Source organism: Rhinolophus sinicus, chromosome 14 (assembly GCF_057876585.1).
Source record: "Rhinolophus sinicus isolate RSI-liver-muscle chromosome 14, RSI-T2T, whole genome shotgun sequence".
NCBI classification, from domain to species: Eukaryota; Metazoa; Chordata; class Mammalia; order Chiroptera; family Rhinolophidae; genus Rhinolophus; species Rhinolophus sinicus.
The window spans coordinates 185,494,700-185,510,065 of NC_142514.1; the positions used below are offsets into that span (position 1 = coordinate 185,494,700).

Genomic DNA, 15,366 nt, shown 5'->3' on the forward strand with positions numbered 1-15,366 from the left:
CTGTGGGAGGAGGCCCCAAACACCAGTGCTGTTTCTCTAGCCACACTTCCTTCCTTCCTTCTCTTGGCTCATAAAGTGGACAGTTTGTGGTCTTCATGCTGGCACCAATACCCCTCCCGGTGTTGACAGCCACCAGATTTTGCTCTGGGGAAGCCCTATTCTCAGCTCTGTGGCTTGGTGGGACTGACCCCATCCCCAGCTCTAGGACAGGTGTCGATGGGCTCAAACCCATTGCGGGATGGGGTCCAAGGCTGGCACGTTCAAGGTAGGATGTGCAATCAAATAGCCAATGAGACTCGGGGTGACATTTTTGGGGTTTCTGGAGAAGAGAGTACTGCCCTCTCTTCCTTGGGACACCTGGGGACTGGCACTGTTCTTCCACTGCCCATCGGGTGGGGCCTAAGTATGAGGCCAGCCCTGCAGGCGAGCAGGGAAGGCACCAGATCGCCAGACAAGCTGCTGGATCAAGCCTCTCCTGAAGTCACATCCCTTTTGTTTCAGGCAATCACTGTCCTTATGGTTTAAGTCCGTTTGATATGGGCTTCCTGTCATTTGATTTTCAAAGATTCTTAACTATTACAGTGTTTGTGTTTTCTGCCTTTCCTAGATTTAACCCGTATTACTGATATAAACAGTGGGAGCTGGGCCCTTGCAGGGGCTGAGACTAGGGGAGATCTGAACCAGCTTTCAGGGGTAGACCGTCTTGGCCCTTGTGTAGAGCCAGCAGAGACCCCTGAAGGCAAGCCAAGAAGGCTTCTGTGCCTTGAGATAACAGCATCTTTCTGGGGTACAGTGCCACCTGCTACCTGCTTCTCAGAGCGGCCCAGACCAGGGAGCTGAGAAAAATCCCTTGAGGAATTCCCTTGCATTGCACGTCAGGCCAGGAAGGGTCTGGACTGTGTACGTCCAGTGCCCTCACTCTGCAGATGGGCAAACTACAGCACAGACACAAGGAGACCTTGTATCAGCGTCCTGAGAGTGCCGTAACAAGTGACCACACACAGACATCGATTCTCCTACACTCCTAGAGGCTGGAGGTCTGAGCAAGGTGTGGGCAGGGCCGTGCTCTCTCCCAGCTTCCGGTGGCTGCTGGCACTCACTCCTTGGTGATGCTGGGCTTGTAGCTGCATCGCGCCAACCTCAGCCTCTGTCTTTACGTGGCCATCTTTCCTGTGTGTGTGTCTCCATGTGGCATTCTCTCTGCAGGTCTTTTCCTCTTCAAGGACGCAGTCATATGAAATGAAGGGCCCGCCTTTCTCTAGTACAACCCACCTTAACTGACACCTGAGTGCCATCTGCAGAGACCCCATGTCCAAATAAGGTCTCATTCACAGGTTCCAGGAGCTAGGACTTCAGCATATCTTTTGGGGGGCACAATTCAACCCACAACAGATGTGTCTGAGCTCTCAAAGCGAGGGAGCAGGTTCAACGAGCTATTTCAGAGGCATACATGCAGCGGGAAACAGCAGCTGTTCAAAAAACCCCTGCCGAAAGGACGGAACGAGCCCTTCACGAACATTTACGGGGGCGCGGGCTCCCCCGGTGTCACGTTCTTGAGTGGACAGAAAGAGAATCACATTCAGGTATCACCCGACAGGACCTCCAGCCCAGGACCCAGGGTCTGGCTGATCTGGTGAAGGAGGCCAAGTCACTGTCTGTCAGACCGGCAAGGGCCTCAAGGCCACACGAGAAGTTCAATCAGCCACCAAGAAAGGGTTACGGAAAAGTGCACAAGCAAGGAGTGACTTTCCTTCTTAGAAAATGAACCTGCCAGCCACTCAGCCATGTGGGCGTGGACAAGCCACAGCCCCTGTCAGGGTCTGGTCCCTCAACAGTAGGACTGTCGTGTCCTGGGAGAACTGCTCGAGTCAATTGTACCAGCTCAGTGGCTCAGTCTCCTGGGTCGCAGACAGACCAGTGCCTCGCTTCATTCATTACGGACCTGAATCACAGTGGATGTCAGGTTGACCTCGCCTGTTAATTGTAGTGTTGGGCACCTCCAAACTACTCTGGTATTCTCAGGTGGAGTAGAAGAGACAGTCTCCGTGGTGTTGAGGTCAAACAAAAACTCACAAAGCTGGTAGTGCGAAGGTTACCTCCTCCAGGAAGCCTTCCCTGTCCACTTTCTCATTCCCTTATTCCCCAAGCAGAGCTGAACACCCCCACCCCGGCTCTGGACTCCCCAAGTGCCACGTACGACCCTCGGGGGGCCCTGCCCACAAGGTTCAGGACGGCCAGTGGCCCGTTCGGTTGCTGCCTCTCCTACAGCAACTGAGGACAGCTCCTTTCCCATAAATCCACCTGCCTTTGCCTCAGTCCACTAGATACAAGACTGGTTAGAGACAGGCCGCCAACGGTCAGGAAAACGAGGCTCCTTTCCAGCTAAGAGTAATGTAAGCAACTGCGCAAGCCCAGCACCCTCCGTGCTGTTAGGCCTGAGGGCAGCCACTTGCTGGGACCACTGGCATGTCCCTCAGCTCGACTGGGCAGCCGTGCCTCCCTGTGGGAAGTGGGGGGAGCAGTGCCTCACAGGGTTAGTGGCCAATTCAGGGACATGAAGAAGGTAAGGGTGGTCACCCGCGGCCACTCAGTAAGATGCTTACCCTTTCTCCAGTGCCTTCCTTCTCACCACTGGGAGGAGAAAAACAATGCGGTGAAGGCGAAATAAATAAAAAGTAACATGTGGCCTTCCTTCTTTTGGGGACGGCGATGTGGCCTGTCGTCAGGCCCCTCCCTTTGGCCACCATGGTGCCTCTGAGTGCAGCTGCAAAGTGCTCAGCTTAGGTGGAGGGTTGATTAATCTGCTTACTCTAATTCCTAACATTCTAGAAAGATAAAATGAAGTATCGCCAACTTTTAAGTGAAAAGTCCCAAGTCCCAAGTCAGGGTGGCAGTTACGGGCTGAGTTGTGTCGTCCCCCCCCCCCCCCCCAAAATTCCTATGCTGTGAGTCCTGACCCCTAGCACCTCAGAATGGGACTGTATTTGGAGCTGTGGTCGTTAGAGGTGATGAAGGTAAACGGAGGTCACTGGGGTGGGCCCTTAAACCATAGGACTGGGGCCCTTATAAGAAGAGATCAGGGGGGCGGCCGGACGGTTCAGTTGGTTAGAGCGCGAGCTCTCAACAGGTTACCAGTTCAATTCCCGCATGGGATGGTGGGCTGCACCCCCTGCAACTAAGATTGAAAACGGCGACTGGACTTGGAGCTGAGCTGCGCCCTCCACAACTAGATTGAAGGACGACTTGGAGCTGATGGGCCCTGGAGAAAAACTGTTGGCCAACAGTCCCCAATTAAAAACAAAAATTAAAAAAAGAAGAGATCAGGACACAGACACACACAGAGAGGGACGACACAGGGAGAAGACGGCCGTCTACACACCAAGGAGAGAGGCCTCAGAACCAGCCCTGCCGACACCTGGCTCTCGGACTCCAGCCTCCAGGACTGGGGACAGTGAGTGTCTGTTGTGTAAGCCGCCCAGTCTGTGGTATTTGTTATGGCCGCCCGAGCTGACTAATAAAGTGGCACAAAATACGCTGGGAGTTTCTGAGGGGAAGGAGGGAGCAGGCCAAAGCCTTGGGAAAACTATGAACCCACCAGAAAGGGACAAAATCCAACCCAAAGAGCTCCCGAATTCGAGGCCTATCTGGACAAAGGTTAATATCCAAGAGAACCAGGTAGACAGGATGGGATCGGATGGAACGGGCAGAGGGCAAGCAGGGCACCATGGCACACAAACGATGGAAACCCAACCCAATGGGCTTGAACGACTAAAGCATCACCAGCTCATTTACCTGGAGCCCGCACCCCGAGCCGCTCGCTGAGGCCCTCAGGGCCAGGTGCGCCCTGACTCTGCTCTGCCGTACCCAGGGGGGCCACATCTGCTGGGTTGCACGTTGCCTCAGTAATTCCAGGTGTCACATCCCCACGGCACACCTTCCAGAACAGATACCATCTCTCTCCTCTCGTAAGTGATGTAACCTTTCCCAGAAGCTCCCAGAAGACTTCCACTGTGATCACATTTGCAGAGGAGCCATGCCCATTTCTGAACCCAGCGCTGCAGACGGTATCACCTACAATCGTGTGAGTGACTGGTAAGGGGGCCTCCGCTTGGATTAGAATCGAAGGCCATCTGGGGCGACCAAGGGTTCCTGGAAACTGGGTCTAGTTCTCCAGGGAGCTAGGCAGGCACAGGTCAAGCCCAGTGTCCGGGGACCCTGACAGTCAATGAGGCAGCCTGGCCCAGTGTGATGGGGACAGAAGTGGCTGGCTGTTGCTCATGCTAACACCTGGTATGGGAGAGGCTGAGGGTGAGCAGGGAGGGGGGAGGGGGGAGGGAGGGAGGGAGAGAGAGAGGGAGAGAGAGAGAGAGAGGCTTGGGGCAGGAGAGATGAGTAATAACTGCTCACAGGCAGCTGGGCCCGGGTCAGCAGGAACTGACCTGCCTGGAAAACACGGGCACCCTTCTTTCACAGGAACCGTTTCTGTGTTAATGAAACACGTGGATGGAAAGCCACACACCTTCCTTTGTAACTAGACCCCAAGTAGCAGGAGGAACGAAGTCATTGCCTGGATGTCGCACTATGAATGGTCCCAAACGGCCTTTAGCTTTAAAATACGCTATTTATTTTTGTTCTCCAATTACAAAAATAATACATTATCACAACAGATAACAGAAGACACAAAACCAGCAAGGGAAATGCGGCGGCCCCTGCTTCTCACCGCCAGGAGAGAGCCCTGGAGGACCAACATGAGGAAAGCGGTGTTTGAGGGGTACACTCAGCACACAAGACGCCCCCAAACTGAGGGGCTGCAGGTGAGGACATACACACTTAGTGCAGTGAGACCACCGACTGGGGGACAAAACGCCCAACCCAGCTCCCCAGGAATCCCACTCGAGTCTCCAGCCTCTTCCTTTATTCACCCCACTCCCTGCTTTTGGACATGCTGCTCCCCCCACCGCCCCCCGCGCGACAGAAGTCGGGGAGCAGCATGCCACAGCCCTGGGCACCCTCTGGGGATGTGGGCCCGTGCAGTCACATATGAAGTAGCTCAGGGAGGATGAGCTGGGGAACCCACTCCCCTCCGCCGGGCCTCCCCCTGCACATACGATGCCCTGTGTGCGCGGGCAGACGCAAGAACCCATTAAAGGGAGAAGGCAGTGTCCTCAACGTCAGACGCCAAAGGCTTCTGTGTACAGCGCGGTGGCCTAACACTTAGTCTTCAGTTTAACATTTTCCCCTTGAACCAGTTCTGATGCTGCAAAGCCCCACCCCCACCTGGAGTACTGAGCGGGCCGCTGGCCTCTTCTCTCTGCCGGATGCCACAGGTCTGTTCTTGCATCTGTAAAATGGGAATAACCTCACCTCGTGGGCTACTGAAGGGATTTAATAAAACACGGAGGCACGTCACACAGCGCTGGCGCATCTTAAATGTCAGCGCTTGTTGGCACTCACTAACTTCATGTCAACCCTGATGCTCTCATTTTTCGAAAAACCTGTCCCTCTGAGCACTGAGTCCAGGCTTGGGGGGAATCCCCCCCAAAGCCAACCCCAGTCACGAAGCTGCCAGGCCTGCTGCCCAGCTGGACAGGACCAGTGAGTGCCTCGCTCTGGCTACACAGCAGACAGGGTGGGACACAGGACAGGTGGAGGGCCCTGTGGGGACACCGAGGCAACACAAGCAGATCGGGGAAGGGAGCCCTTCCATTGGCCAGACTGAGACCCTCCCTCCAGAACAACGAAGACCGACCCCACCATCACTCTCCTTCAACCACATTTTTAAACGCCTAACACACAGATATCTGTCCTTGATGTTTCGTCTTTGTTCATCTGTCGTCCTCAAAACGAAAGTCCAGAACCTTCCACACTAATTTTAAAGTCCGGCTGAACATTCAGTAACGAACAAAGCTGAAAACACAAAAGAAAAACGACGGTTTTTGGTTTTTTTTTTACAATTTCCTGGATTCTGCCTCACAAACTAGAGCCCACCCCTCTCTAGCTGCAGCTTTGCTTGTCTGTGTCACCACCCTTCCAGAGCCCTAACACCTCCCCTCTAGACTCTGCAGTCCACACACAAAACGCTTTGCACACGCAGCCCGAGACCATTAGCGGAGTGAGCCCCCAGGGCCCACGGCTCTTCTGAGGAAGGCACTCCCACCAAAAGAAACACTGCGGACAAACCTGTTTAAATCTTCCTCGAATTCTGTCTAAGTCGTCGTGAAGTTTGGCATAAGTAGGGTCATCGTAAGGGAATTTCTGAATCATTCCAATCAATGATTCTAAGACCTTCAGCTTTTTGCTGTAAAGCACAGAAATGAAAGGCTTTTAGTCCTCTGTACACAACAGGCTCAGCTCACATAACAACTATGGCAACTGCTTCCTTAAGAGCGATGGGCGTGCTGAGCACGGCTGGGTTCAGAAGCCGGTGATTCCTTTTCTTATCAAGCGAAATAGTATTTATTTACTGAGCAACGTGCTCTCGCCCACACCCATGCCTCCACATCAAGTACGGCCCGAGCAGCAGACGTGCCTCCGTCCTAGCCGTGGAGCCGGGCACAGAGGCAACCCACAACAAGCACGCTGACGGCTGTTTCCCTGGGTCGCAGACACAGGCACAGACAAAACTAGACAGGAAAGGGCACGCTGGGCATGACCAAGCCTGCTCTGGGCCTGGGGACTTTCCAGTACTGAGACACGCTGCTCCCAGGCTTGGGGGTTCAGCGGCAGGTGAACCAGCAAGGCCCTTCCCTGCCAAGGGCAGGGCTGGTGTCCCAAGAGTCCAGCCCCCTCCCCAAGGAGAAAAGGGCTCCGCTGGGCGGGAGGTGGCGGTGCAGAAGGGGCCCAGGCACCCGGTTATTCAGCCTCGGACCTCGGCGTCCTCATCTGTAAAATGGGGTGTTAACCGCGACCCCACAGGCTTCCTAGAGCACACATGCTCTGTGCAAGTGCAGAACCTAGTAGCAAAGGGCAGGCGCTCCATAAATGTTCATCTCCTCGCTTCCACCAGACGCTGGAGGCCAGGGTGCTCTCCTGGGGGCAGGTTAAAAACAAGCAGATGGGGATCGAATATATGGTGATGGAAGGAGAACTGACTCTGGGTGATGAACACACAATGGGATTTATAGATGATGTAATACAGAATTGTACACCTGAAATCTATGTAATTTTACTAACAATTGTCACCCCAATAAATTTAATAAAATAAAATTATAAAAAAAAAACAAAAAACAAACAAATAAAAAAAAACAAGCAGATGTGCCCACATCTGGATAATGTGCCACATCTGATCAGCTGAGTGGCAAGAATATGCTAGATTACTGGGACTTTCAAATAATGTGTCCTCGAGATGAATCAATAACAATTCAAAGCAACCAAGACCCCCTGAGTACCTGCTACGTTTGCTGGCTTTAGATACGAGTGAGTGAGAACGTATGGCTCCCTCTCTGAGAAAGTGAAAAGTCAAAGCAAGTTAACTAAAGCAACAAAGCACTCGGTTTCCAGGGAGATCGCAGGCAGATGCCAACAGATGGGAAATGGATGTATTCTAACACCATACAAGAACACCAGCTATTTTCAACTTTGCAAGTAGTGACTTATCCTCCTCTGGCCGGTGAAGCCACTCCAAACACACCCAGCAAAGTCAGTGCATGTCAGGAGGGTGGGAACCACTCATGGCTGATGTAACAAAAACGACGCAGGCAGAGTGCCCAAACTCAGCCCTGGCCAAAGGCCGGGCTGCATGAGGCTCCAGCCAGCTGCTCAAGGGGCAAGAAGCACCCCAGAGTTTCCCGAAAAGCTACGTCCCAGCTGCAAAGCACCCTACCATCTTAGCTACTGCTCTCTGTGGTCTGCGGCGTCAAAGCCCAGTTTTACCAAGCAATGATGCAGGTGGCAGGTGTTCCTTTTTTAACATCCTTACTTGGAACGTGAAGCAGAAGATCCTGTCAGCTTTCTAACATTTGTTTTTAATTGCATTGACTTATAAAATGCAGTCTGCGAACCATGGCTCCAGGGTAAAGGCTTTCAGGCTCAAAGAGCCCCTCAGGCACTGCTGGTGGGAGGTGGGAGCAGAGGAGCGAGCACCCAGGTTGGGGGGCTTCCACCTGCCGAGCCAACCACCACGGCTCCTGCTCTGACAGACAGACTGGAGGCACGGCTCTAAGGAGTTAGGGACCCCTGGACGTGGGACCCCTCGCACACAGTGCCGGCGGGAGAGGGGAGACAGGGAGAACTCCAAGAGGTGTCTCTCCTGGTTCTTTGTGTAGCGGGGTGGAGCGCCAAGCTCAGCTTCCACTGCCACCCAGTGGTGCCACACACAGGCTGCCAGCCACTATTCTAACCGATCACAGGCCATCCTGCACCCTCGCTGAGTCCTCAGAGGACATTCCCCCCAAGGATATACACCTCAGTCACCTCCCAAGGACTCACGCAAATGACACGGACAAGTCAGAGACAGGCAACCTCAGAATCACCCTCACTCAGCGGCAGGCATCCCGGTTCTACATCTGAAGGGGGAGGAGGGCAAATTCTAGAAAGTCTAGCTATTTCATGAAGGCAACGAGTCACCCGACAGCGGAATGCCACCTTCCCTGCTCTGTTGCCCACTCTCCTCGCGCCCCTCCCAGGCTAAGCAAAGCCACCAGGCATCAGGAGGACGCAGCACCAGCGAGGCTGCGCCGGCTCCTGTGAGCAGGAGGGGAGGACGGCCAGGCCACGTGCTCCTCCTCCTCAGGGCGCGTTTCCAGCTTCAGAATGAGCACAGATGTGACAGGCCCATGGCGCCTTCGGTAGGTGGCACAGTGTGTGAGAATAGCTTAAAAAGGCTACAACAGCTCACACGTACCTACTGCTGCTAAGAACCAGACACATGCTGAACACATTAAATGTGTTAGCTCGTTAACAGACCTAGTTGGCAACACTTTTAAAAAACTGGTGACAACAAGGTCACCATCTCTGAGCCCTAGTCATGCCAAGACTGTTGTACTCTGCTTATTAGAAGTTTAGAGGAAAGATGGAGAAGATATCATCAATTTCAACATCGCTAACAGCAGTCTATCTAAAAGCCACCTGGTGCTCTAATGGCACCAGGAGAAAGCCAGGGGGACCTGAGAACTCGCGAAGTAGTAACGACCAGTGTTCATCCAACACCGAAAACGTGCCTGGCACTCCCTGGTTACAGGCCCCCCTTATCTGCAGGGGTACATTCTAAGACCCCATGGACAGCACTGAACCCTTACATACTGTTTTAAATGAAGCACTTTATGGCTTCTCTCCAGCGTGTCCAAGTGGCCGACATCACGACTCCTGCGCTTTGTGGCCATTACGTAACATGAGGGTGACGTGAACACAAGCCCTGCAATTCTGAGCTGGTCCCCGAGGCGGCTACTGAGTGACTAGCAGGTGGGAGAGTCTGCAGCGTGGAGACGCTGGACACGGGGCGATGCACGTCCTGGGCACACAGGAGCAGGACAGCGCGAGACTTCCTCACGCTGTTCACAATGGTGCCCAATTTAACCCTATGAACTGTTTATGTCTGGAATCTTCCATGTAATAGTTTCAGACCCCGGTTGACTGAAAGCGCAGGTAAGGGGGACTACTGTACTATTTCCTGTGAATCTCATAACAACATTCAAGTTTGGTATGATTATTTCCTCCATTTTCCAGATGAGGACACTGAGACATTAACTGCTCAAGGTCACAGCAAGCTAATGGAACCAGAACTCCTGGTCCACACACTGAAAAAAAAAAGAAGTCTCCAACTTTACCTGTCTTTCTCAGTGGCCCGACCGTGCAGGAGACACCTCCAAGCAAAAGCAAAACCTTGGTAGCACCCAATCTGTAAATTTAAAAAACATTTAAGTGAGAAATTAATAAGTAACTAGCTACCCTTGGTCTAACTATCCTACTCTCAAAAAATAGGTGGGGAGGAGGGCAGGGGTGCCTTACATTGCTGTTCTAGAAGTACGTGCTGAGCACCAGGCGACAGAAATTAGGTCATCAGTGGGGTAGCCAGCCTCCAAGGGGGTCCCACAGACATGTCCTTGGGCAGCCCCTCTGATGGTACCAGAGTGGACAGTGTAACCAACAGAACCCAGGAAGAGGGAGCACATGACTTCTGAGGCGAAGCATCACAGACAAGGTCACTTCTGCCTTCATCACTGGCTCAAGTGTCACGAGGGCACTGAAGCAGCCCCAAGGAGAGGTCCACAGGGCGAGAACAATAGCTGTGTGAGCCACCACACAAGTGGCTCTTCCAGCCCCAGTCAAGCCTTCACATGCCTGCAGCCCCTGCTGACCTTGACTCCATCATCAGGAGACCCTGAGCCAGAACCAGCCAGCGCAGCTGCCCCCAGACTCCTGACCGTCAGGAGCCAGGGAGATAACAAACGTTTGCTGTCTTAAGCCCACGTGTTTCGTGGTCATTTTGCAGCAACAGACATCTAATATAGTCATGACTGCCTCAGACTTTTCATTTAGTGCCAGCTGCCTGTGAGGGCCACTCTAGGACAATGGGCAGAAGAGAAGGCAAATTATACATTTTACGGAATTTTGGCATAAATGAAAATGGACTATGTTCACATGACATTCTTTGGGTGAGGATTCAGCTGGCTTAAGACCCGAGGCAGCACCACGACACTCCCAGGTAAACTGAGGTGACTGAGGGTGGGCTTTGTCATTCTCCAACCCGCACACGTCATCATCTCTATACAGTTCCGTACTGAGCCTATTTCTCCATCAACATCTACCTAGTCTATTGCCATTGTAAAAGGCCTGAAGTTCTGGTCCCTCATACTGACCATCAGAGTAAATTACAAACGGCACATGAAAAGGATTCGTCTCGACACAGGGGTTCCCGCTCACCTCAGATCCGATTTTGGCTCCGTGTAATGCGCCATGTTGTCTTCCCTCGCTGATACCCAAGCTGCTGCCTTCCTCGTAGCCTTCCTGGTACCCTTCCCCGTGAAACCTGTGACAGAGAAGCGGCAAGCCTGAGCGAATAAAGAGGAGCGAGAGTCTTCTTCCTGGGAAACCTTTCCTCCCCCACGTCACCCAAACCCAGCGAGACCAGGCACAGCGCAGCAGAAAAGGCAGGAAACTTAAGACAGATCGTTTGGGCTCCCGTCCCAGCTCTGCCCCTCCCTAGGTCTCTCCTGGGGCCAGACGCCCTGTCTCTTGAAGCCTCTTCACCAATGAGGAGGGCGAGCTACTTCGGGATTCCCAAGCCTGGAAGGACCCCAGGAACACAGGAAAACTTCAAGGATATTCCGTGAACTGAGGCCCAAGAATCTACTTTTCGAAACTTCCCGGGGACCCTAGTCTGCAGCCAGGGTAGCAATCTTACAGTGAGTCTGTAAGATGCCGCACGGGACCAACTGCTTCAAGAAAACTGCAACCTACGGAGGGCTTCCCGTCACATCTCAGGAGCCGAGCAGAGAGAAACGCCCCCAGGTCACCACAGGCGGACGAGGGCTGTGGGGCCCGGAGCACAATGAAGTCTCCGACTTTGGGGCTCAACAGCGGAAGCGGCACCACCTGAACGTGCCGTCGCCAAAAAGGAAAGGGGTTTGCTGGAGCCGCAGTGCGGTGGCCAGCGCGGTGGCGAGGACAGGTCCCGCCCACTGGCGGTGTGACCTGCCTCCTGTGTGACTGACACGGGCACCAAGGCACAACGCTTAAGGCAGCAGATTCACGACGTAAACGGCAGCGACTGGGGGTCACACGCTCACGTCCCGACACCCAGCGCTGGCTCAGGACAGGCAGAGCGACTCGCAGCGGCCCCGTGGCACCGCCCTCGGCGCCCCCGGGCTCCGGAGGGACCGGGCTGACGCCTGACACATTTACCAGCACGTCCGTGAATGCTGCCGCATGTGCGGCCATTGCGGGACAAGAAGCAGGGGCAGAGCCCAGATGGCAAAGGCCTGTCGCACCCGGAGACGGGCGTCCCTGGAGGAAGGCGGTCACGCGGCCGAGCAGATGCTCGGGGCCGCCGCGAGCGGGGAGGCGGGTCTGGAGCAGCAGCTGGGCACCGGGCGCCCGCCCAGCGGCCGAGGAGCAAAGAAGGGTCAACAGCACCTCGGCCCCCACGCGTCCGCTCCTTCCAGGCCCACAGAGCGCTCCTCCGAGGCCCCGACGCCCGGACACCAGGCCCGGGCGGCCGCCGCAGCCCGCAGCCCAACAGCTCGGGAGCTGCCTGACAGGGCGGCGGTCCCGGTCCCAGCTGAGGCCGGCCACTCACCTGTCATCCGCCATCACGATGGCGTCGAACAGGTCCTGCTCGCCGGCCATGGCGGCAGGTCGGCCCGCCTCGGGCCCGGAGCTCCGTCCAGGGCGCTGCCGCCGCCGACCCGCGAGGCTCCAGCAGACGATCCGCTTCCGAAGAGGCGAAACTCACTTCCGGCGGCGGCGGCGCGGGGCAGGCCGGGTAAGGACGGCGCGCGGCAGGGTCCAGCACGAGCCGGCGCGGGGTCGCAGCGCGTGCGCGGGGGCGGCGCGGGGCGGAGCTGGGCGGGGACGCAGCCCCGCCCCCCGCCCCTCCCGCCTCGGCTCCCTCAATAGGCGGGTGGGTCCCAACCCGGAGCGTCCACCTGGCAGCGGGGCGGGGGGTGTGACCCATGTTTTCAGTTTTACAAAACCGAGCAGATGGAACCGAATTGCCAAAAGCGGCTGAGAAAGAAGCAGGGAAGAAACTGGAAAAGCTATCAAAGAACCAATGCCTCGGGAGGCTCGGGGCCAGGAGGCTGCCCGTGGGATTTGGGATGGAAAATGGCCAAAGGGCAATTCCTGGGGAGGCGACAGGTCACAGAGGAGGGGGGCCCGTCCCCCCGCGCTCGCTGACCCCGACCCACAGCCAAGGGCCACCTTCTAGGACGACGTCAGACTCCCGACCGCAGCCTAAAATGCCACCGAGTCCACGTTAACAGGAATCCAGGGACTGCGGGCCTCGGTTCAGGAAACGCAAGCTGGCTGGACCCTCGAGCATCGGCAACCGCAGCAGGTGACAGGGAAGCAGCCTCGCCGTCTTGAGGCTCGCCGGGAATGGCAACAATACATGTTGGCACCCCCTCTTGAAATCTTCAGAGTTATTTGAAAGCCTGAAATAAAAGTGTGTGCGTGTGTGTGGTTTTTTCTTGCTGTTATTTGTTTTTAAAACACAAGCAGGGTGATTCATAATTCATGCAAAGTCAGGAATCCAATAGTACAGAGGATTTGTAATTAAGAGCAACGGGTGCCCCCACTCCAGCAGGAGGCATGCTCCCCCTTTTGTTTCAGCAGTACCTCGCCCTAGCTCTCCCATTTGTCCTTTCCATGAGAGATATTGAGAGAACACTTTTAAAAAGGTGCCTCTAACTCAGTGACAATGGGACATAGACATGAAGTACCAGAAGTATTCTCCTTAAAATACAACAACAACAAAAATGAAGACATTCTCAGAACTGGACAGAGTTCAGAAAAAAAACAAAAAAAAACAACATTTGCTTTCTGTTATTCTGACAATAATTAGTCATAGCTTGAGCAGGGAGGATTGGGGAAATCCTCTTTACCATGGTCACAATAAATTGCTTAGGAATAAGATTTGAGCAGGATCTATATGAAGAAAACTGCAGGCTAGGAATGACCCTGGATAGGAATAAAATTCTATGGGATCTGGGGGAAATGTGTCAAAATTCTATATTTCATCTGGATGAATACGAATAAGATGTTTTTGAAAAAGAACATGGCGAACTTACCATACCAGGTATGAAATGATAAAGTTTCAATAAAAATATTGTGATACGTTGGGTCAAGAAGAGACAAATGAATGAAATATAGTAGAATGGCCTGGAAGGGGATTCTAGTAGACGTAAAATTTCACACAATAAAAAGAACCACAAATTAATGGGGGAAGGGTATTTTAATCAGTCACTATAATGGAAAAATTGGCTTTGGGGGAAAATCAAGTTCCATTTATATCTCATATCATTCATTAAAATAGTTCCAGACAATTTAAAGATATATATTTATATATATATATATATATATATATATATATATATATATTTTTTTTTTTTTTTTTTTTTTAAAGGACATTTGATAATTCTGGTGAGTATGGGAAAGCATTTTTAATACATGAAAAGCCATGGAGGGAATCACAAAGGGAAAACCTGTGTATTTTACTACATGAAAATACAAACTTGTACATGCCAACTGTGGTAATAAAATTAAAAACCAAAGAACAACCTGGGTATTTATTTATCATAAGTATTATAACCAAAGGAATATTATTTCTGGTTTATAAAGAACTTAATTAAAATAGAAAAAAAATGGGCCAGATTTGAATACATAATTCCCAGACGAGATCAAGCCTGGCTGGCAAAAGAAAAAGACAGCCTTACTTGTAATCGTAGGAGTACTAAGTGAAAGAACAATGAGATACAGTTTTTACCTTTTAAAATAGTTAAAAAGCAAATTTTTTTTAGAATGGTAATATACTGTCATTGCCCACAGATGCATAAATTAAAACTACCTTTTAGTTAGGTAATGTAGAAAGACAGGAAGGGTATTTTAAATGGTTTTCAATTATGACCTAGTAATTTCACTTCTAAGACTTCGTCTCTGAAAAATAATCAGAGAAAAGTGATAATTGTTTGTACAATGATGTTCAATGCAGTGTGATCTGGAAAAGCCAGAAGGAGAAAGCAGCTTACAGTGACAAAATGGTGAAACGATGACATCTATATGGTAGGATCCTCACACCAAAGACTCGTCAGCAACAGCCAAAAATAATGTTTGAAACAAAAGGAATGTCATGGAAAATGAAAATGCTCCTGATGTTTAGGGAATGAAAAAAACACAAAAAACACTCTACCTATACTCCAGTTCCAATTACACTAAACAATTATGCTTTTTAAAAGAATGAAAGTAAGTACACCATGTTAACAGTAACCATACCTAGATTTTAAAATTACAGGAACTTAAACTTTTGTCTTGTATATTTTTCTGAATATTCCATGTTTGCACAGTGAACATGAGTCTCCCGGGTCAGCATAAAAAGCCCAAGAAAAAACATTTCTGGAAGATGAAATTAAACAGATTGTGTATTATTGTGTTCTTAAAATGTCTTTTCCTTTTTAATTTATTTTTTTCATAAGCAAACGAAAACACAAAACATTTGGAATGTTGGAAAAAGAGCAAAACAAGCAAGCAAACAAATTTGCTCTCTCACTACTCTAGCCACCAATTAATTTTAGCTAATTTTGTTACATTGTTTTCCTTTGAATTTTCACATGAAAATAATCTTAATATATGTAAAATTTTATGTCCTTTCCCCTGCCCACTTAATATTATATTACAAACATGTCCCAAATAAGGGAACTCTTCTTTTACATA

At 51.8% G+C, this 15,366-nt stretch overlaps 1 protein-coding gene across 3 annotated transcripts in view; it reads right to left on the reverse strand.

Moving 5' to 3' along the window:
- Window positions 1–12,512, reverse strand: part of LTO1 (LTO1 maturation factor of ABCE1) — a 79,405-nt gene extending 66,893 nt beyond the window's left edge. The window contains exons 1-5 of one of the 3 annotated variants that reach the window (XM_019755668.3): window positions 12,236–12,413; window positions 10,861–10,966; window positions 9,765–9,835; window positions 6,181–6,298; window positions 4,602–5,907 (exon numbers count right to left, since the gene is read on the reverse strand). In XM_019755668.3, the coding sequence (XP_019611227.2) occupies window positions 5,839–5,907; window positions 6,181–6,298; window positions 9,765–9,835; window positions 10,861–10,966; window positions 12,236–12,285 (414 nt within the window). In that variant the 5' untranslated portion in view covers window positions 12,286–12,413 and the 3' untranslated portion in view covers window positions 4,602–5,838. Of the gene's footprint in view, window positions 1–4,601; window positions 5,908–6,180; window positions 6,299–9,764; window positions 9,836–10,860; window positions 10,967–12,235 lie in introns of those variants that run through there. The other 2 variants (XM_019755669.3, XM_074336863.2) reach the window with 2 other exon arrangements.
- Window positions 12,513–15,366: the final 2,854 nt, after the last annotated feature.